Genomic DNA, 23257 nt, shown 5'->3' with positions numbered 1-23257 from the left:
CCTGTAGTTAAAAAGAGAGAAAGACCCCAATGGGTGACTGAATAAACTCTTCAAATGGTTAAAGAGAGAAGGAAAGCAAAAGCAAAAGGAGATAGAAACACAGTCAGAACACTAAATGCAACAATACAGCAACTAGTACGTAGGGACAAAGAGAACTATTACAATAGTTACTGTATAGAAATAAAAGAGGACAACAAAAAGGGTAGAACAAGAGCCCTGTTCCAAAAGATTAGAGAAATGAAAGGGAAATTTAAACCAAGAGTAGGGATGTTGAATAATCAACAGGGGAACACACTGACTGACCGAGATGAAATAAAAGGAAGATGGAAGCAATACACTGAAGAACTCTATAAAAGAGATGCCAGGATGACAGATGTATTCACAGAGGAACCATATGATGAAGAACCAGAAATTTTAGAATGCGAGGTGAAAGCTGCTCTTAAAATACTTGGAAGAAACAAATCACCAGGAACAGATGGCATACCAATAGAGTTGTTACAAGCTACTGAGACAGAATCAGTCCAAATTTTGACTAAAATCTGTCAAGAAATATGGAAAACTAAACAATGGCCCACAGACTGGAAGCGTTCCATATACATCCCAATTCCAAAGAAAGGGGATCCCAGGGAATGCAGTAATTATCAAACTATTTCCTTAATATCCCATGCAAGTAAAGTAATGCTCAAGATTTTACAACAAAAGCTCTTGCCATATATGGAGCAAGAAATGCCAGACGTCCAAGCTGGATTTAGAAAGGGAAGAGGTACCAGAGATCATATCGCAAACATACGTTGGATAATGGAATGGAGGAAGGAATTTCAGAAGAAAATCACCCTGTGCTTTATAGATTACAGCAAAGCCTTTGACTGTGTAGATCATGAAAAACTATGGAATGCTTTAAAAGAAATGGGGGTGCCACAGGATCTGATTGTCCTGATGCACAACCTATACTCTGCACAAGAGGCTACTGTAAGGACAGAATATGGAGAAACCAATTGGTTCCCCATTGGAAAGGATGTGAGACAGGGGTGTATGTTATCACCCTATTTATTTAATCTATACGCAGAACATATCATACGGAAAGCAGGATTGGACCAAGAAGCAGGAGGTGTGAAAACTGGAGGGAGAAATATCAATAATTTAAGATATGCAGACGATACCATACTACTAGCAGAAACCAGTAATGATTTGAAACGAATGCTGATGAAAGTTAAAGAGGAAAGCACAAAAGCAGGACTACAGCTGAATATCAAAAAGACTAAAGTAATGACAACAGAAGATTTATGCAACTTTACAGTTGACAATGGAGACAATAGTCAAGAAATCAGAAGAAGGCTAGGACTGGGGAGGGCAGATGTGAGAGAACTAGGAAAGGTCCTCAAATGTAAAGATGTATCACTGAACATTAAAGTCAGGATCATTCAGACCATGGTATTCCTGATCTCTATGTATGGATGTGAAAGTTGGACAGTGAAAAAAGCTGATAAGAGAAAAATCAACGCATTTGAAATGTGGTGTTGGAGAAGAGCTTTGCAGATACCATGGACTGCGAAAAAGACAAATAATTGGGTGTTAGAACAAATCAAACCAGAACTATCACTAGAAGCTAAAATGATGAAACTGAGGTTATCATACTTTGGACACATAATGAGAAGACATGATTAATTAGAAAAGATAATAATGCTGGGTGAAACAGAAGGGAGTAGAAAAAGAGGAAGGCCAAACAAGAGATGGATTGATTCCATAAAGGAAGCCACAGACCTGAACTTACAAGATCTGAACAGGGTGGTTCATGACAGATGCTCTTGGAGGTCACTGATTCATAGGGTCGCCATAAGTCGTAGTCTACTTGGAGGCACAGAACAACAACATTTGATTTATATCCCGCCCTTCCTCCCAGCAGGAGCCCAGGCAGCAAACAAAAGCGCTAAAAACACATCAAAACATCACAAAAACAGACCTTAAAATACACCAAAACAAAACAACTTTAAAAACATTTTTTTAAAAAAGTAATGTACAGCTACAATATCCACATAAACAGCAACCCCTCAGTAGAGCAGATGATCTTCTTTTTCCTAAGAAGAAAGAGCATGGGAAACTTGAGGAATATTCTGATTCAAGTTAGTATAATGTACACACGTGTATACAACACTAGGCCTTCATAGAGGGAGAGTCCAAGAAGAAACCTTTCTGGAAGTCAAGTGCCTCTAACTAATTCCCATCAGGCCTACCTAGCATAGCCAAGGGCCAGAGATTATGGTAGTTGGAGTTCAACGATATCTGGAGGGCACCACGTTCACTACTCCTGAATAGGAGCAATAACTTGTGCAAAAATCAAGGCATGCCTAGTGCTTTTAGCAGGACAGAAGCCTGCTGATTCTGTCCCTCCTACGAACATGGCCTGCACTGATTGATTGATTGATTGAGTTTATTTACACACCGCCTTTCCACAGTGAGCTGTGCCCAAAGTGGCTTACAACAAACATTCAAAATATCAAAATACAAAACATTGAGGTAGGGGAAAGAAGTCAGCTTACAAAACAACCAGTGCATTCAAAAAGGACCAAAAAAAAAACAATTTAGCAAACATTCAGTATTACAAAAGAAATCATCTAGACTTTAAAACATAAGTACAAAGCAAAAAAGAAAGCTAACAGACAATAGAGCTTCAGGTGCTCATCTTGCTGCACTTGAAGGAGCCTCAGCAGTCTGTCTTGAATACAGTTCAGAGCGGAAGGGCCCTCTCACCAGCTAGATGACTTACAGGTGCTTGCTTTTTATCTCCTACAGAAGAGACCAACAGCAGCAACAGGGAAATGCTGAGGAGGGCAGTGATGACAAGCCCTCTTTCCCAGCCTCCTGGGAATTCCAACTGCTGGTGCAGATTTTATTGCTCCACAGTTCTTCATGGCCATTCTGCCGCTGCCTCCATGTCCTCCAGCTCCTTTCTCCCTCCATTCTTCTCCACCACCATCCCACAGTTGGCTCCATGCTGTTGTCACCACAGGGGCATCTCCAAAGGCAGGCTGTTCCAATGTTGAACATCTCATACTGTTAGGAAGTTTCTCCTATTATTTATCTAAAATCTGCTTGCCTGCCATTTTTACTCATTGCTTTTGATCCTGGCCTCTGGAGCAACAGGGAATTGCTTCATCTTCTTCATTGCAACTTTTCAAGATATTTCCACTTACACAGATTAGGATTTGGGACAGATTTGTAATGTGATTGCTATATGGTTGAGCTTCTTCATTCCAGCTGTCAACTAGGAGAAGCTGTAACTCAGTGGTCGGATACATGTTTTGCTTAAACCAAGGTTCTTGGTTCAATTCCTAGTGTTTTCAGCTAAAACGCTGCTGAGTTGCATACCTGTGAAAGGTCTGTGCCTGAGGCCCTGGAGAACCACTGCCAATCAGAGAAGACAATACTGGATTAGATGGACCAGTGTTCTGGCTCAAAATATGGCAAGTTCATATGTTCAGTTGCAGGTGGCCCTGAATACACAGAAAAAATTAGAAGATTGGATTAAGGTAATGATTTTTCTAAAGGTGTTGCAGGGAAGAGTTTATCAGGTTCCTCAGTGAGAAGAGCAGTTACCTTTTGAATGGCAGATTGCCCTTATTAAAGGATAAGCATAGGAAGTTGCTGAGTTTTGTTCTAAGATGTGGTCTATGCTCAGAGAGGCCTTGAACACAAGAACATAAGAAGAGGCCTGTTGGATCATTTCAAAGGTCTATAAAGTCTAGCATCCTGTTTCCCAATGACCAAACAACTGCCACTACGAAGGTGCCAAACAGGACGTGAAGGCAATAGACTTCCCATAATCCTTTCCAAGGTATAGGGGTTCATGGTGGATGTGCAGGGGGTGGGGTTCTTCTGTAAACTCAATTCAGAAAGCATTCCCTTGATGAAGAAACTCTGAAAGCCAGTGGAGCCAGAAAAGTAAAGATAGTAGAATCATAGAATAGTAGAGTTGGAAAGGGCCTATAAGGTTATTGAATCCAACTCCCTGCTCAATGCAGGAATTCAAGTTAAAGCATACCCAGCATAGTAAAGCATCCCTGACATAGGTATCAATAAAAGTGTTTTCCTTCCCCAAAAACATATTGGTGGATTTAGATGGGGAGACATGGAATGGGTACAAAAGGCATTTTAGGAGGATAGGATGGGGTGGTGCCATATCTGGAAACCTCTGTCAGATGGAGAGAAGTAATCCTGCTTGTTCCTCTCAGTTCACAATCAGGGCTGATTCACAATGCATGTTGAAGTCAGTCTTGATTTTTACCATTCATATTGGTGTTTTTAAAGCTACTATGGAATAATGGGGTGGAACCCCCATCAGCACGGCCAGTCATCAGGAATGATGGGAGTTATCACCCTGTACATCTGGATGACATCAGATTGGAGGAGGCTGGGACAGAGAATTGGGTTTTGATCTGGGAGATATCCTGGTTCAGGCTTCCATTGGCTCCATTGAGTGGCATTGGGATATACCAGCCTTCCAAAAAGGTCTGAATGGCATTACAACAACCTTAAGGTGCCGACTAGGCTCTAATAGAGTGTCACTTGCCCACAGTCTTGTGAGCTTCACAACTGAACAGGGGTTTGAATGATTGCTTCCCTGCCATATTAGTGTACTAGTCATCCTCATCTTGCATTCTTCCTCTGGGGAACGAGAGTAATAGTGACTTAGGATTGTTCTGAGAGTGAATGCAACAGAGATTGCATAACATATTGTCTGTGTATAGTGCTGCATACATAATTAGTGGCAGTAGCTGCAATGTTTGACTAGTCTTGTGGGTGTCCTAGCAAACACCAACTTAGGTTTCATCACATCCTATTTCAACCCACCTTGGGTTACTCAAGATGGACTCTGTTGCCATCTGAACGTGCAGTGGAATATTTACAAGGGTTTATTCAATGCTTTGTTCCCATAACTGGTCAGACCAATCAGGGCCAAATATGAGACATTATACACATCTGCCACCCAAAATGTTTAATGCCACCTCTAAAGTGGCTAGTGGAACTTACCCACATTCTGACATGGTGTTGTGCATTTCCCTTCCCCAACTGCACATCATTGACTGCCATTGTTGGCGGGTGGGGAAAACAGAACAACAGGACATTGGTAACCTCCTGCTATCCATTAGAGAGACAAGGGTGTTGAGGGGGCAAAGGGGTGCATCCCCACACTGGAAGTCTAAATGCAGTGAGTAAAGTATGTTGTCAATGACCTGTAGTAACAATTCATAAACCCCAGAAAAATATTTCTGCAGACACTGTTATAGAGGGGAGGTGAAGTTAAACAAAACATTTATGACATGAGTTGCATATTTAGTGGACCATCTAGTTTGGCCCTCAGGTGCAGGAGTAAAAAAAAGCAGGCCTGGACTGTTATAGGAACATAGGAAGCTGCCTTAATCCTGAGTAAGACTGTTGGTCCATCAAGCTCAATATGGACTTCACTGGTTGGCAGTGGCTCTCCAGGATCTCAGACAAGATTCTCTCCCAGCCCTACCTGGAGATGCCAGGGAATGAACATGCGACATTCTGCATGCAAAGCAAATGCTCTACCCCTGACCTACAGCCATTCTCTACAGTCCTGTCAGAAAGGAGAGACCAGACATGGGCCTGGATGAAAGAGTTTTGATTGGCATGAAAATGTTGCATTTAAGTCACTATAATTACAGAACATTCCCCCCCTTACATTTGATATAGGAAAATTCACATGTAAATACATTTATTCAGACTGAGAAAGGATATGAAAGAAAATCAGACTAAATTCAATAGAGACAACTTAAAAGAAATTTACAAGAACATTTTGATAGAAGTGCCTGCAGTGATGTAATAAATTACAAAGAATGGTGTGTTGGGACCAAAGAATATCTGGAAAAGCAAAAGGAAATTAAAATAAAAAGCTCCCCAGTGCTGGTCCAATATGAAGCTAATGAAAATGAAGCTTAAAAAACAAACTAACAATAGATGAATGATACAGTTTTAAATTTAATAGGGGAGAACTAAGGAACCTTTTTTGTGAGTTGTTTCCCTAGTCCGAAGAAGAATGTAGACTTCCGTACAGGGTTTGCCTCATAGTTGGAAGCTATTTTAGTTAGACTCAGCTTTTCTTTAAATAAAAAGGTTGCAAGGCCTCATGGCTACAGAAATAAGTTTGTAAATATGATGAGGAAAATGTTACAGAATAATCAGAACCTTCCCCTTAGCCTTTTGACCAATTTTCTTTTGTGGACATCCATGGGATTTAAAACCTGAAATATGCCCCCCAGTTGTTTTCAATAGGTTATTGGGGATATCTTAACCTCAAGAAAACCAAAAAGAACTCCAGTAAAATCTGGAGAACAAGTTAAGTCAAACTTTGGTAGCCACATGACCAGAGCAAGCATGGGTGGGCAGAGTATCCAAGTTAACAAAATTCTGATTGAAGAAAAGAAAACTTGAATGTATTTCAGGATATCAGAATTTACATGGCAAAAAATGTCTCAAAGTGGTGAAAATTGAAAACACACAATCACTTTGGCAAAAAGCTTGGATGATGTGGATAGCAGAGTTTTCTCTAAAAACTTAATGTAGTTCCAAGAGAGTAGTGTGTTCAAGGCATTTTGAAGAGGATGCTCTCTCTAAACAAAGATGCAAGGAAGCAGAAAGTTAATCCATGGTTGAACACACAGCTGAAAGCTACAAGCCACAAGACCACTCCTTGAAAATCTCCACCCTTTAATAAAGAGAAGTAAACCCCTTATAAATTTTAATCATGCATTCAGTGAGCTCACTTGGTCTTGCAGTAGCAGGCTCAGCCCCAATTTACATTCATTCATTCATAGAATATCTGTAAAGAACTCCTCTGCATGTAGCTATATGCATTCGGGTCCAGAGCAGGCTGGTGCCCAAGGGCCTGGTAATACCTGGTGCCGGCCCTGGAAGGGGACAATACACTCTGTATCTGGATTAGGTTGCCCATTGAAGCAGGGCCCTGCTGCCTCTTTCCCCAAAGAGAACTGCCTCTTCCCATTTCCAGAACTCAAAAAAGGAGGGAAAGGCTGTAGTAGGAAAGGAGGAGAAATTCGATTAAGTTCACATTTAAAGCAGAATTTATCAAATTTGCACTTTCCGAAACAATATGCAAACCAAAACACAGCCATCCTTTGAAATCTACCCTTATCTGAATTTTGTGATGCAGTTCTCCAACCAAGCAGTGTTTACAAAAATGCATATATTTCGGGGAACGTGTGCACAAAATGAATATATTGGTGAAAATAATATACAAAAATACACTATATTAGGATAAATTGTTTGCAAAAATGTGTACAATTGTCAAAACTGCATACAAAAAGGGATTTGTTAGAAGAAATTCTCATTAAAATGCTGAAGAATTTTCATGAGGATTTCTTTTTTTAAAAAAATGTAAATAGCTGCAGAAACGTGGAGAACCGAATTTAAGATTAGAAAAATGAGAAACTTGAGAGAACCGAAATGGACAGATCATTCCATCCCTAGGCTTTCCTTTGGACTGGGAAACCTGTGGCCCTTCAGTTAATATCAGACTACAACTCCCATAATTCCTGACTGTTGGCCACCCTGGCGGGGTACTGGTGGGAGTTAAGAGTCCAACCGCATCTGAAGAGCCGCCATTTCCTCATCCCTAATTTAGCTATACCCGAGATCTTCCTCCTAAGGGGTTAGCTGAGCTTTTGTCCTGCCCAGCAGGTTCTTTCCTCCTTGTCCTGCCTTAAAAAGACAGCATGTTAAAGAAGTACCCTCCACTCATAGGTGGAGCGGTGGCAGAGGAAGCCCCCTCATTGGCGCCTTGCAAGACAGGCAGAACAGTCTTGTCTTGCAAATTGATAGGAGCCTGGATGCCCTGTCTAACAACTTCCACTCTCTCCTCACAGCTGGAGGAGAGCCAGCCTGACAATGAGGCCACCTGCCAGAGGGAAAAAGTCAGCCACACACTGGCCCAGTCAGCACCCACCCATTTACTTGCTGTTTTGCCTGCTGACATCCTCCATTTCACTCACCCACTCTCACCAGCTGGTTCCTGTCCCTTCTGTCATGGTCCCACCAGCCAGCACCTGCCCACTCTCAGGGGTTGGAGGGATGGACTGGAGTGTCTGGAATCCTGAACTTCAGTACTCCCTACTGCAACATTTTGTTGCAGATCCCTCTTGTGTTTTTCCCCTAATGAAGAGTTACAATATCATCTATTTTCCCAAAATTAACCCCCAAGAAGCAAGAATTGTGGAAGGAAAAAATGCTCAAGTGGCTGACACAGCTTTTCTTTCTAACAGGACACTACCACATCTGTGCGGATAGGCCTTATGATGGAAGAAATGATATTCAACCTTGCAGATACACATCTGTTCTTTAATGACCTTGAGGTAGGTATTAGTTATGTTTCATTTTGTACCTTCTCTTTTATCCACCCATTTTGGAAGCTATCGATCGATTGATCGATCGATTGATTGATTGATTGATCGATCGATCGATCGATCAATTGATTGATTGATTGATTGATTGATTGCACTTGTATACCACCCCATGGCCGAAGGTCTCTGGGCGGTTTGCTTTTCTATACCAAATATTTTGTTACTGTGCAATCCTACACAGGTCTGTTTGGAAGTAAGCCCCATTGCATTCAATGGGACTTACTCCCAGGTAAGTTTGTATAGAACTGCACATAATTACAAGTAAATTATGATTTGCACCTGTTTGAAACTGTCTTCCATATGTTTTTGCTTTGTAATTATTTGGCACTCAAGGAGGGTATGGCTCTATTTATTTATTTATTATTTGATTTATATCCTGCCCTTATTCCCAGCAGGAGCCAAAATTGGTTACAATTTTGTGCGTGCCTCCCAAGATTGTGCTTCTTTATGTATTTTTTTTGTTTGCTTGAAAACATTTTTTAAGCTGGTTCCTCCATGTGCTCAAGGCCCAATAAAATAAAAGTAACACTGAAGTTGGGATGGGGGTAGGAAACACAACTCTCTAAAATTAATCAGCAGGATAACATTAACACCTTCAAATTAATAATAATGCTAAGGGCCAGGTTTCAGCCCACATATAATGAGCCAAATTAAATGTGGATCAGTGGTTCTTATGACTTTCTTCCTTTTGTTCTTTCATTCTTTCTTCATCATCATATTACAGCATCTAAAACTGCTGCACACTGCATAAAAGTTAAAAAATAAAAACAGGCCCTGTCTGCAGCCTTATTAGCAGTAGTGGCCCTTGAGGCAGCACAAATGGGGCACTGTTGCTCTCCTGGCTTCCAAACACGTTGACTGAGAGTGGGAGGCACAGGGAGCATGGTGTGTGGTGGCAGGAGCATCGGATTGACTCCACCACCCTCCATGCCTCGCCCTTCTCCTTCTCAGTCAGCGGCAGTAGCCCCACCATGTTCAGAAGCAGCTATTGCCTATTAGGGATGGAAGTAAATGGGAAGAAGCATTACAAGAGTGTCACCCTGGCACCTTCTAGACAACCATCATTTTCTTGGCATTCAGAACTAGGGTTGCCAGGTCTCCGGTTTTCTGCCGGAGTCTCCGGCAAAAGGGGGCCATCTCTGGCCTCCGGCAATACTTTGTTTAAATAGGGAGATCTCCGGCTTTTCATTGGCCCCCTCAGCCAAGCATGCGTGATTGACACACACATACGTTGGGCTGTGGCTGGCCGCCTTCCCGCCCTGTCAGTCAGGCAGGGACCACTGGAGAGCGTGGACTTGAGCAGCCGCCGCCCCTGCAGGGACCCCCCACAGCACACAGCCACAGCTGCAGCAGCAGCCACCACCCAGCGCCCACACACAATTGCAGGTGAGGGTGCTGCTGGACGTGGAGCCCGCAGCCGCCTGGCTGAGTGAGGGCAGCCTCCTGCCCCGCGTCTGCCACGACGACGTGGGCTCCGTCCAGCCGCCGCCCCTTCAGCGACCCCCCCCAGCAGCAGTGGTTTGGCAGCCTCAGCAGGAGCCCGTGAAGAGGCGGTGGCAGTGGAGTGGAGGCCAGGCTGGGCCGGCTTCTTCTTAGCCCCGGCCCGGAGCCAGTTCCCCTGCTCCGGAAAGGACGGCCGGCCGCTTCACCTCTCCTGCTGTGGGTGCCGCTGGGCGGCAGCGGCCGCGATGGGCCCCCCCAGCCAGAGACTGCTGAGCCCCATCGCGGCTGCTGCCGCCCAGTGGCACCCACAGCAGGAGGGGTGAAGCCACTGGACCAGCCGTCCTTTCCGGAGCAGGGGAACTGGCTCCGGGGCTAAGAAGGAGCCGGCCCTGGCCGGCCTCCACTCCTGCTGAGGCTTGCAGGCTGCTCGGAAGCCGTCTTCTAGCAACCGCTGCCGAGACAGGGCCCACGCGGCCTGGCAGCCTGAGCAGGAGAGATAGAGAGGCTGGAGAGAGAAATAGAGAGGTTGGAGAGAGAGATAGAGAGGCTGGAGAGAGAGAGATAGAGAGGTTGGAGAGAGAGATAGAGAGGCTGGAGAGAGAGAGAGAGAGAGGCTGGAGAGAGAGAGAGAGAGAGAGAGAGAGGCTGGAGAGAGAGAGAGAGAAAGAGAGAGAGGCTGGCTGGAGAGAAAGAGAGACAGGCTGGAGAGAGAGAGAGAATTTCTTAGATCTTGCTACCCCTGCCATTATCAGTAGCAAATCTCTGAGCTTTGCTTAAAGAAAGTTTCCAAACCTTGTTTTAATCTGAATGTTGAAATCACAGTTGGGAGGGTAAAATAACCAAAGAGAAACTCCGATTTGTTCAAGCTTGACTACCAAACCTTTACATGGTGCTGTCCTTATAGTCATCCACAAGCCATTAGTTTATGGAGGATCTACACAACTTTAAAATCTCCTTCTTGATGCTATGCCTGAACTGGACTCAATATAAAAAAATCCTGAGGATACTTCCCTTTCATCAGAAAAATGTGAAAAGGCAGACCAAGAAGTTAGAATTCTAGATCATGACGATGGAAGCAATCTACATTTGTACTGAATCCCTATTTTCTCTTTCATTGTACCACTTCACTGTTCTTTGGTGACTGGGAGCTCTCTTGAGGCAAGGACAATGTGGTATGTATTTATCTATAAGGCAGCTCTCTTAATTTACAGAAGTAGAGCCAGACATTAGATACAGTATGCCATCATGTTAAGACCACCACTTCTACCTAAAGCAATAAACAATTTCCCCAAATTCCTTGTTTGATAAACATACTAAACAAAAAACCCACAGGAAATAGTTATGGAAAGGCTCATTCTTGCCATCTTTGCCTAGTTTCCAAGTGCAGGCAAAATAACATGCCTCTGCACATTATCCAGATTTAAAACTCTTAAGGCTGATCTGAAGCCTCTTTGTACTCCATTTCATTTATTTTCTCCTACAAAGCTTCACCTGCTCAAAAAATGTTATGCTCTTGGATTATACCTTCCCCTGCAAAAGCATCATTAGGCCACATCCCATGCTTAGAAGTCTACACCTCAGTATTCAAACATCAGTTAAGGAAAAGTTGAGTTCTGTTCCTGGCTGCACCTGTAGTGTCTTTGTGCTATTTTAACTTACTTCAAGGCAGGTTCACCATAGACTCCAGACCTAATAAGAATCAGGAAGCACATGCTTCATATTCCACTGCATCATTCAATTTTTAATTAAATTTTGACATAACGGTACATTGCCTCTGCAAACTATCCCTGTAATCTAAAGAGAGGTGGCCTGATTTAGAAAACCAAACGCAATCTCTTTGTACAGTTCATCCAGTCCCTATTAAGAAAGAATACGGAGAAAGTACAGACCCAGAAATACTTCACATTTAATAAGGACTGGAAAGATTAGAAAACAAAGAAAATAAAATGTGTGCACACAAGCTAAAAATTGGGAAACTGGAAAATTGCAGGGTAATTTCCATTGGGAGTGGTATTCCACATTCCTCAAACAGGGAACATGATAATACTGTACAAGGGAAAGAATAAGGGATTTAGTGATGTCAACAAATTGAGACCTTCCAGTATATTTTGCCCATATCCACTGCTGTAGAAAGCTTGAATACTGTTTTATAAAGCATGGAAATACATCTGTATCTTCTTGATTCCCCCCAACTCATTCTCTTTCCATCACCTTCTGTAGATGTGACTTTTGCACTAAGTCATTCAGTGGCAAAAGAGCATTTGGCCTTTCCTATTCAGAGCAGCAACAGATGTAATGCTAACCCAAGGCATATACGCAGTCATCTGTAGTAACAACTTCAGAACATACTTGTCCCTTACTTGCCCATGCTGCAGATAGGCAATTACAGAACCAGCATGGTAAATTTTTTTATAAGCACCAGAGAGTCAGTGTGATGTAGTGGTTAGAGTAGTAGACTATAGACCAGTGTTCAAACTCCCACTCAGCCGTGAAGCTCACTAGGTGTTCTTGAGTCAGTCCATGTATGCCACCCTGAACTCCTTGGAGGAAAGGCAAAATACAAATGTAGTAAATAAATAGAAAAAGAATTGGGTAGAGTTCCCATCCAAGTAGTGTTGTTCAAGAAAATAGGTCTTCAGTCAGCAAAAATTCCTCCCTAGGATTCTACATTTGGGTTCCTCTGTCTCTAAATTATTGCTTCTATTTTTTCCTACACATCCCAAGTTGCTTTCCCAACTCTGTGACAAGAAACAATGTTTTCCAAATTCTGCTCCCCTCCAAAAAAAATCTGAAACATGTTGAGCAAAAACCCAGGTGAGCACTCAAGATGCAAACTGCCCATTGCAATGATATAGCTGGGTGCACAACTAACATCACTTTACTGTATGTTGCACTGAGCCACAGGATGGGATGGGATGGGATGTCATGTCTCTTACTCTTCTAGCATTAAACAGCAAGAAACTTTCATCATTAGAAGACAGGGTGTCATATATGCAACATGGCTTGCATCACCAAATTCTGATTATTAAATTCTGACCAATTCCTCCACTACTCCAACAAAATTGCCATGCAGTATCAGAACAATGATGCATCTGATTCAGAACTTTCACTTTCGATAGTTGCCAGCCAGAAGACACAACGAGAATTTTTCAAGCATGACATGATGATCTCTTTCCCCTAGGTTCCTTTGTGCCTGGTAGTCAGATGTACTGTATCATCTCTAAAAATATGGAGATTTCACTTCTGCCTAATGATGCTATTAGCCAACTATAAGTCTACCCTTATATCCTAGTAGACGTTATGTGACAATCACTTTCATAGGTTAATTACATGTAAGCATAGAATGGAATCTCTCTTCATATTGTATGTGTGTGTTATGTGCCTTCAAGTGGATTACAGTTTATGGCAACGCTATGAATCAGTGACCTCCAATAGCATCTGTCGTAAACCACCCTGTTCAGATCTTGCAAGTTCAGGTCTGTGGCTTCCTTTATGGAATCAATCCATCTCTTGTTTGGTCTTCCTCTTTTTCTACTCCCTGCTGTTTTTCCCAATATTATTGTCTTTTCTAATGAATCATGTCTTCTCATTATGTGTCCAAAGTATATGTGTCCAAAGTCAGAGGAAGGCAATGGTAAACCACCTCTGAATATCTCTTACCATGAAAACCCTATTCATAGGGTCACCATAAGTCGGGATCGACTTGAAGGCATTCCATTTCCATTTTCCATCCATACTCCCTAAGCTTGTGAGAAAGAATGACCTTGTCACTTCAGATGGACCTAGGAACACCCTATTTTAGGTAAGATTTCTATTTTAATCTCTGATCAGAGAATTTTTTTTTGAATGGTATGCTCCAAGCAACTGTGGTTGATACAATGTATCACATTTAATGACGTCACTAGGGCCCGCCCCGTGACATCACTAGGGCCCGCCCCCATTTTCTCAGGTTTTTGAATGGTCCCGACCTGGCAGCCCTATTCAGAACATAAGCACGTCTGAACAAGGGCCGTCCTTTCATTGCTTCTGTTCCACTAAGTTAGGCCAGTGGGGCCCTTAGGCACTCCCATTGAGGACCACCTTGGAGCACTTCATGAGCTGCAGCTAAAGCACTTGTGTTAGCTATATGTGGTTCTTGTTTTCACGACATCTGCATGAAGTTGGCTATAGAATCATACTCAAAGAGTGCTTATAAATGATTCCTCCTCAAGACTGGGGGGAGGTAACGAGCAGGATACCACAGGACTCAGTCCTGGCCCTGGGCTCTTCAACATTTTTATTAATTACTTGGATGAGGAGGTGCAGGGAATGCTTATCAAATTTGCAGATACAAATTTAGAAGGGATACTTAATGCCCTGTAAGACAGAAACAAACTTCAGAATGATCTTAATAGGGTGGAGCACTGGGCTGAAAACAACGGAATGAAATATAACAGGGATATGTGTGAAAAGAAACCAAATGCACATTTGGTTCAGCAATACTACATGCGGGAAGGTTGTTGGAATTGTTGTTAAACACAAGCTGAACATGAGCCAACAGTGCAATGTGTCTGCAAAAAGGCAAATGCTATTTTAGACTGCTTTAACAGAAGTATAGTTTCCAAATCACGTGAAGTACTAGTTCTCCTTTATTCGGCACTGGTTAGGCCTCATCTTGAGAACTGCATCGAGTTCTGCACACCACACTTTAAGAAAAATGCAGACAAACTGGAACAGGTTCAGAGGAAGGCAATGAGGATGATCATGGGACTGGAAGCAAAGCCCTATGAGGAGAGACTGAAAGAACTGGACATGTTTAGCCTTGAGAAGAGAAGACTAAGAGGAGATGCGGTAACACTCTTCAAGTACTTAAAAGGTTGTCACACAGAGGAGGAACAAGAACAGGAACAGGACATGAAATAATGGGTTCAAGTTACAAGAAGTCAGATTTTGGCTGAACGTCAAGAAAAACTTCCTAACAGAGCGGTAAAACACTGGAAGTAATTACGTATGGATGTGGAGGGGTCTACAACACTGGAAGCATTCAAGAAGCAGCTGGACAGCCACCTGTTGGGGATGCTTTAACTTAGATATCTGCATTGAGCAGGGCGTTGGACACGTTGACCTTATAGGCCCCTTCCAACTCTACTATTCTATGTGGCGAAAGGAAAGCCGCAGCAGATGAACATGTAGCACTTGCACCTGTGATATACTTGTTCAATAATGGCTAACCATTGAAAAACCACTCAGCCCGTCAAAAGTAATGAAACGGGAATCACAAAATCCCACAGTCTAATGGGGGCAGGGCTGGTTCCAAAGGGCGGCCAGGTGGGGCACTGACCTTAGGGGCCCCTCTGCTCTCCTTTCTTGATTTGCGGCAGGATCGCTGCCGCCGATCGCACGATGAGAGCTTCAGAGCTCTGCCATTCCCTTGCTTAACTTACCTTGTTCTGTGGTTGCACACGCAGCACGCATGCATGCCATGAGCCAAGATGGCGGCAGAGGCTTCAGCCCCTTAGGGAAACCTCGACCGCCATCTTTGTTAAGGGCAGCGCTGTGTGTGCAACCGCAGAACAGCTGAGAAAAGTAGATTAAGCAAGGGAATGGCGGGGCGTGATCCTGCCATGAATCACGAAAGGGGAGTGCCGGGGCTTACTTGCTTTGTGACCACACATTGCCATAACTCTTACAATGTTGCAACTACAAATCTGAGCCTCTCATGATTCTAATAAGAGGCCACAGACCACCCAAAAGCTTCCAAGGATTAGCATATGTGCTGTCAGTTCCCCACCACTGGGCAAGTAAGTTTTTTATTAGAATGCACCCCACTGCAAGGAGGGAAGGCAGAAGAAAAGCCCTAGTGCATCAGACCAATGACCCATCTACCCTAGCATCCTGTTTTCCACAGTGGCCAATCAGGTGCCTTTGGGAAGTCTGGACGCAGGGCATGAAGCCAATAGCTCTCTCCTGTTGTTTCTCCCACCAAGTTGTATTAAGTGGCACACACACTTCATAAATTTGACTAATCCTTAAAGCCATCTAAGCTAGAGGCCGTCACCACATCTTATGGTAGCAAATTCCACAAATTAATGGCATGCTACGTGAAGAAGTACTTTATTTTATTATTTATTTATTTATTTAGTTGCATTTCTAAACCGCCCAATAGCTAGCAGCTCCCAGGGCGGTGTACAACATGATAAAACCACAATATTTAAAATACAGCAAGTGTGTATTGCACAGACAATATAAACATTATATAAACAAAGTGAAAGAAAACTAAAAAATAAGATTAAAAGCTTAAATACTTTAAAATGCCTGGGTGAAGAGGTGGGTTTTTACCTGGCGCCGAAAAGATGACAGAGAAGGCGCCAGGCGTATCTCATCTGGGAGGGCATTCCATAATTCGGGGGCCACCACCGAAAAGGCCCTAGATCTTGTTACTGTTCTCCGGGCCTCTGTATGGGTTGGGACCCGGAGAAGGGCCTTAGACGTCGAGCGGAGTGAACGGGTAGGAACATAGCGGGAGAGGCGTTCCATCAGATATTGCGGTCCAGTGCCGTTAAGGGCTTTATAGGTAAGGACCAACACTTTGAATCTGGCCCGGAAACATATTGGAAGCCAGTGCAGTTGGGCCAGAATAGGTGTTATGTGGTCGAATTTCTTCGTCCCAGTAAGAACTCTGGCCGCAGCATTCTGCACTAGCTGAAGTTTCCGAATCGTTTTCAAAGGTAACCCTACGTAGAGAGCATTACAGTAATCCAATCTAGAGGTTACCAGAGCGTGAATAACTGAGGCTAGGTTCTCCCTGTCCAGATAGGGTCGTAGTTGGGCTACCAGCCGAAGCTGGTAGAACGCATTTCGTGCCACCGAGGCTACCTGGGCCTCAAGTGACAGAAGCGGATCTAATAAGATCCCCAACCTACGGACCTGTTCCTTTAGGAGGAGTGTAACCCCATCTAGGACAGGTCTGACATCAACCATCTGAGCAGAGGGCCCCCCAACTAGCAGCATCTCAGTCTTGTCAGGATTGAGCTTCAGTTTGTTTGCTCTCATCCAGTCCATTATCGCGGCCAGGCAGCGGTTCAGTACAGCAACAGCCTCACCTGAAGAAGATGAAAAGGAGAAATAGAGCTGCGTATCATCAGCATATTGCTGGAAACGCACTCCATAACTCCTGATGACCTCACCCAGCGGCTTCATATAGATATTAAAAAGCATGGGGGACAGAACTGAGCCCTGCGGGACCCCATACTGGAGCACCCAGGGACTCGAGTAGTGTTCCCCAAGCATCACCTTCTGGAGACGATTCTCAAGATAGGAGCACAGCCACCGCCAAGCAGTGCCTCCAACTCCTAACTCCGCGAGTCGCCCCAGAAGGATACCATGGTCGATGGTATCAAAAGCCACCGAGAGATCAAGGAGAACCAACAGAGTTACACTCCCTCTGTCTTTCTCCCGACAGAGGTCATCATACAGGGCGACCAAGGCTGTTTCTGTACCAAACCCCGGCCGAAAGCCGGATTGAAATGGATTTTGTCTGTTCCAGATCCTGCTGCCAATCAGTTTTATTTTATGACCCTGATTTCTAGTGCTGTGAGAGAGAGGGAGAAAAACTGCTCTCTAGCCCACTTGAGCACATGCGGCTCCTTACTTCTCACCCCACTTCAGATAGCAGTACATTTAGGGATCTTGGCTTGCTGCAATTCAAAAAGCAAAACTCTACAGCCTAAACAGCCAAAACCTACAAACTTGCCATAACAATAACAACAGCATGCAAACTGCATAAATTACATAAACGTGATTTGATATGAGTAAATCAGTCCAATATCATTTAGTAGACAACTATTCAGTGTCAGCAGATCAGACAATACCATGTCCTGCTCTGTAAAAAGGTGGGAGGGCAAATGGTCCTCATGGGATTCTAGAAGGAGTATGGGACTGACTGTAAGCCTATACATGACTACTCAGAAGTACATCCCACTGAGTTCAATGAGAATTACAGGTAAATGCGTCTAGGATTGCAGTCTGAGATCTTAGCAGATACAGGCTTTATCTTTTTAATGATTACACATTTAGTGTATTAAAAACAAAAGCCTGAAATCTGGTAGGTGCAGTGGATCCAAATTCTGCTAAGGGCCCTGACTAAGGCAAGTGTGCATTGCCCCATTGCAAACTAGCAATTACAGTGCTAAAAATATACTTAGTTTACCCAGCTGGACAGACCAGTTTGCATCAGCTTGTGGCTGAAATATCCTTAGACAAAACACCACTGGATCTAGGAGGCTGGTCCAGAAAAAGGAGAACAATTCTATTTTTTTAAAAAAATCTATCATTTATTAATTAAATTTGTTCTATCATCATGCTTTATGATTACATAACCAAAAATATACAACAGAGAAAAGAAAAAATCACATACAGATGTTGTTGTAGTTCTGTCCCTTCAAGTCGATCTCAAATTATGGCAACCCTATGAATCAGTGACCTCCAAGAGCATCTGTCATGAACTACCCTGTTCAGATCTTGTAAGTTCAGGTCTGTGGCTTCCTTTATGGAATCAATCCATCTCTTGTTTGGCCTTCCTCTTTTTCTACTCCCTGCTGTTTTCCCCAGCATTATTGTCTTTTCTAGTGAATTGTATCTTCTCATTATGTGTCCAAAGTATGATAACCTCAGTTTCATCATTTTAGCTTCTAATGATAGTTCTGGTTTAATTTGTTCTAACACCCAATTATTTGTCTTTTTCACAGTCCATGGTATCCGCAAAGAATAAATATTTGACAGTTCATTTTGAAAAGGATTTAATATAGATATTTATAATAATAATATAGATATTAACTATAATAATCATAATAATAATCAATATAAATTATCGTAGCTTACAGCTTACTCCTATATCATCTAACTCCAGTTCTTTTTTAATAAACGTTATAGTAGAAGCCCACTTAGCCACTTTTCTATTACTGGTTTATGTGGTCGCAGCATCTCGGTTAGCTTTATGACCTCCAGTTGTTCCCAAATTTTCCTTGTTAGATCGATTTTCTTTGGACAGCTATCCTGTTTCCAGGTTTTAGCAAAGAGTATGCTAGCTATGGTCACTATGTATAAAATTTGTATCTGATATTATCTGGCACTTTCCTGACCTTGAGTATAGTTTAATAGGCACAGCAGTGGGTCAGTTACTACATTTACCTTAAACATTTATTTAACTAGAACTACCACCATTTTCCAATAGCACTGAGCTTTACCACAATTCCACTACATATGGATGATTTTTTATTTTTTGACAAATCCAGTTCCTTCCTTCTCCTTCGCATGATGAGGCAGTTATTTGCCTAAGCAAACCCACATAATAATAGAGTCTGATTTCTGAGTGCCTCAAAAATGTCATTTATGCAAACTAAAAAACATATATGCTTAAGGAAAGTTCAGGTGCTTCTGATTTGTTAGTTCAATGTTGTTTATTTCCATTTGCTCCCCAAGAGCAAATTATGGTACTTCACACTGAAAAATTCTCAACAAACATCAGGCAAGCATGGGACAAAAAAATTAAAGTAATGACTCTGAATGCATTTTCCTCTTATCTCTTTGAGTCAATAGTAGACCTGTGCCACGAATTTCTCTTGCCAGATGAGGGTCACATCCACACCATACATTTAAAGCGCTCTTATACCACTTCAACAGTCATGGGTTCCCCGAAAAAATCCTGAGAACTTGTAGTTTGTTAAGGGTGAACAAGGTCTCAGCACCCTTAACAAACTACTGTTCCCAGCATTCTTTGGGGGAAGCCATGACTGTTTAAGCGATATAAAAATGCTTTAAATATATGGTCTGGATGTGACCTAAGGCTGATCACCTGGCAGTAAAGCCCTATTGAACTTCTTTCTATTCGTGTCACTTACTGCATTCCATCCTTCCTCCAAGGAGGCTAGAGCACTGTATTAGCCTTGCAACAATCCTATGCACACATGAAGCTGCTGCCTTCATGCTAACTCTTTATGGTGTGGATGTGAGCGAAGTTTTGTACTTCCAAGGCAGTGCTTCCCATGGGCATCTGATTGACCACTGTGAGAATAGGATGCTAGACTAGATGGGCCATTGCCCTGATCCAGCAGGGCTCTTCATATGCTATGTTCTTATGCATTGGAAAGAAAGGTGCTTGTAAATCCAAAAGAGATCACTGTTACTCTTTTTTAATAGCACCCACTGCCATGTGGAGTCGGGATGTTTCAGAATGCAAGTCAACACACATCCTCCCAAAAGATCACTGTAAGGGCCAGACTATGGGAGATGATATATACATAGCTTGGCATTTCTTGTACCTTTTAAAAACTATAAATATTAACTGTGGGTAACCTTGTCTTGTACTGTGGCAAGTAGGAAGGGTTGTTTGGAAGCTTCCCTCCAGTGCCAAAAAGCAGCTTCAGGGGAACTGCTTTTCCTTGTGGCTGGGGCATGGACTGGGATGTTCTTAACCATTATACTGCACTAGGTCTCTGAGAAGCTTCTAGTTTTTGTTTCCTGCTCAAAGCTTGGAGTGGCAGTGGAGGTATGAAGGCTGCACACCTAGTCATCTATCAGGATCTGTGTTTGTTTAAAAGCAAAATATCAAAGACAGAAAATAGGTTTTAAAAACATCAAGATCTATTTTTATTAAATTTTATTATTAAATAAAATGATCCATTAAAAATACTACTGAAACCTGATCACATTATATATTATTTTACATTTTCAGGTTTCATTAACCAAAACTGGCTTTTTTCGTTTTGTCCCTCATCCTTAGGCACACTGCCACAGTGTGGCAAACAAGAAGGATCTTAAAGATCCCTTGGAACACTTGTGTTTCAAGGGGTCAAACTGTATGAGATGTAGGAGACACGTAAGCAGTATCCCACCATATATTTTTTTAAAACTGAAAAGCAGAGAGTTGATAATTTAATCAATGCTTTGGAAGAGATTTTGTTTTTTTAAAAAAAATTAACAAGATTTATATACTGCTTAATCAAAAAGACACTTCTAAGCAGTTTACATAAACCATTATAAAATATTCATAAGAAAATGCCAATAAAGTAACACTTTAAAAAAGATAGACATAATTATTAAAATGTAGATAAAATCTACAGTTTTAAAAACAAATATACTTAATCAAATTACATGTCTGTGTAGGCTTGCCAAAACAAAAAGGGTTTTAGCAGATACAGTAGAATGAAGGCACCTGCCTAATTTTAATAGGCAGGGAGTTTCAGAAAGCAGGTGCTGCCACACGAAAGGACCAGTTCCTCCCCAGTGCAAAATGAACATTCAATGATACTTGTAAAGGTGCCTGTTCTGCAGATCAAAGGGGTGGTGTATGCACATATGGGGCCATTTTCCTCATCGATATTGCTTCTCCCAGTTCCTTTTCTCCCCTCAAGGGAAAATTGTATTTTTACCCTGCAGGAAGAAATGTAGCTGGGAGGGGAAGTTTCATCAGAAAAACAGGACATAGGGAAAGGATTGAACATCCTCTCCCCTGCCATTGACAACAGTCAAGATTGTAACTTTTGTGGCTGCCTTTGAGTATAAAAAGAAAACACCAGGACTGCACGTCTCACATCTCAACTAGTTTGGCCTAAAGAAATGTAGGGAAAGAGAATCTGTGAAAAAGGGAGGGAGAAAAGCAAGCAGAACGTTTTGTGCATTGTTTGATCTGCTAAAGTTGCAATATGTTGTAGCACCATCAAGTGGTGTATGAAGAGGTGAGCAAGACTGGATAGCTTACATCCACAACCCAAAACTGAATTGATCCAGCAAGCTCATTCGTCGGTTAGTATGTAAATAATGAACTTATGAGAGGAGGTCAGGGGAGTGACCACAAGAGGCAGGAAAGTATAATTTTTGTCCATGTTAAGCCCAGGTGCAACTAACCTTTTGTTGTTCGATCCTCATAGAAAGTGGGAAGTTCCACCAAGTGTGATGCAATCCTTGAACAGATCTGCATAGGTTTTAATGTACTTTGCTCTTAGTTGTATAATTGTATTAGCACTTTTAACATCCATGTTCATGGAATTATTTCAACTGGGTATTCTGTAATTAAAGTCAGTTTGCCGTATCGGAATAATGTTTAAAGGACTGGGTATATTCAAACAATGCTTTAAAAGCAGCTCAGACTTTCCAAAGGTGAACATATAAATCCATTAGAACAAAGTTTACTGGGACAGTCAAAACATATTTATGTGTGAGCCAATTAATGTTCATAATGTAAAATCTAGGGTTTTGAAAAAAATGAGAACTCTGCCTAAGGGTGTGATGTCCAAAAGAGAAATTAAACGAGTAACATATTAATTTCAATCAGAGCTACAGAGTGGCTTTGTAAACTTCTTGTATTTCTAGTTGTTTCTGTTTCCAAATGGCTGTGGTATGTGTGTGCGCGTATGTACGCATGCATGCCTGAACATTTCATACTGGCCCTAGAAAATTGCATTACTATGAATGAAAGACTGCAGCACTGAGAATGTGCAGTGTCATTTGTAAGCATAACTCCTAGCTGGTAGAATACAAAAATCTTCAGAGTTTTGGCTTTGTTTTCGACAACCTATGACATCAGAAATCTAACTTCTGGAGCCCATAAAATCCAGAATTTCTCTTGAGTGCATACTATCTCCTGTTGGCTTATTTACATCAATTCACATTTGATCACCAGAGAGAGATGATCTAAACATTACAGCACCATAGCAAATGCTCTTGGAGACTGCAAGTAGGGCTTGTGGTTTATTTTAATTACCTACATGGCCTGTATGAGGCACACAGAACCCTATGAGATCTCAGCATATCAGTTAAAGCCAACAGATGTGGAGCTTGGTCTTGGAAATGTCCTCATTACTAAACTTTATTCAAGCAAAACTGGAGCCTCATGTTGAGCCACCCAGATGTTCACATCCTCCTCCTTGCTCACCAAGGTCTCAAAAGCAAAAACTGCAAAAATGAAAAATTAGTCTGGTAACCAAGTACTGTAGTAAAATATGGCCTACATTCCTGCTTTGTCCAGCTTTGCTGTGTTTTACCCAGTAACATGATAGTGTCGGTCGGCAATGGACTATGAGGTAGTGTCTCACTAAGTGTCATGGTATTTTATTAAGTCAGAAATGTGATCGCTACTGTTGTCAAACTTTAGCATACAGAACAATTCATTCACAAATGAGAAAAGCAGATTCTCCCCCATACACACACACACACACACACACACACACATGCCTTTCCCCTGACATAATTGCTCTGCGTAGTGCAAGTGAAGTTGAGTGGGCTGCGACAATATTATTCCAGCATGGTTTTTCACAATCCACACACACGGTTGAGAATGTTTTTATCATTTTGGAAAGGCATGTGAGTGTGCCAGCAGAAATGTGCTTTTAATTCTGTTT

The 23257-nt window shown here is 42.2% G+C and overlaps 1 protein-coding gene across 6 annotated transcripts in view; it reads left to right on the top strand.

Annotated features, from left to right (window-relative positions):
• Positions 1-23257, top strand: part of EYA2 (EYA transcriptional coactivator and phosphatase 2) — a 200859-nt gene that overhangs the window by 159850 nt on the left and 17752 nt on the right. For all 6 annotated transcript variants that reach the window (XM_061631390.1, XM_061631395.1, XM_061631393.1 and 3 more), the window contains one exon: positions 8301-8390. In XM_061631390.1, coding sequence (XP_061487374.1) covers positions 8301-8390 — 90 coding nt within the window. The remainder of the gene's footprint in view (positions 1-8300; positions 8391-23257) is intronic.

The sequence above is a fragment of the Rhineura floridana genome, chromosome 6 (assembly GCF_030035675.1).
Source record: "Rhineura floridana isolate rRhiFlo1 chromosome 6, rRhiFlo1.hap2, whole genome shotgun sequence".
Lineage (NCBI taxonomy): Eukaryota > Metazoa > Chordata > Lepidosauria > Squamata > Rhineuridae > Rhineura > Rhineura floridana.
The sequence above is the reverse complement of the archived record's forward strand: the minus strand, read 5'-3'. Positions and strand labels throughout refer to the sequence as shown.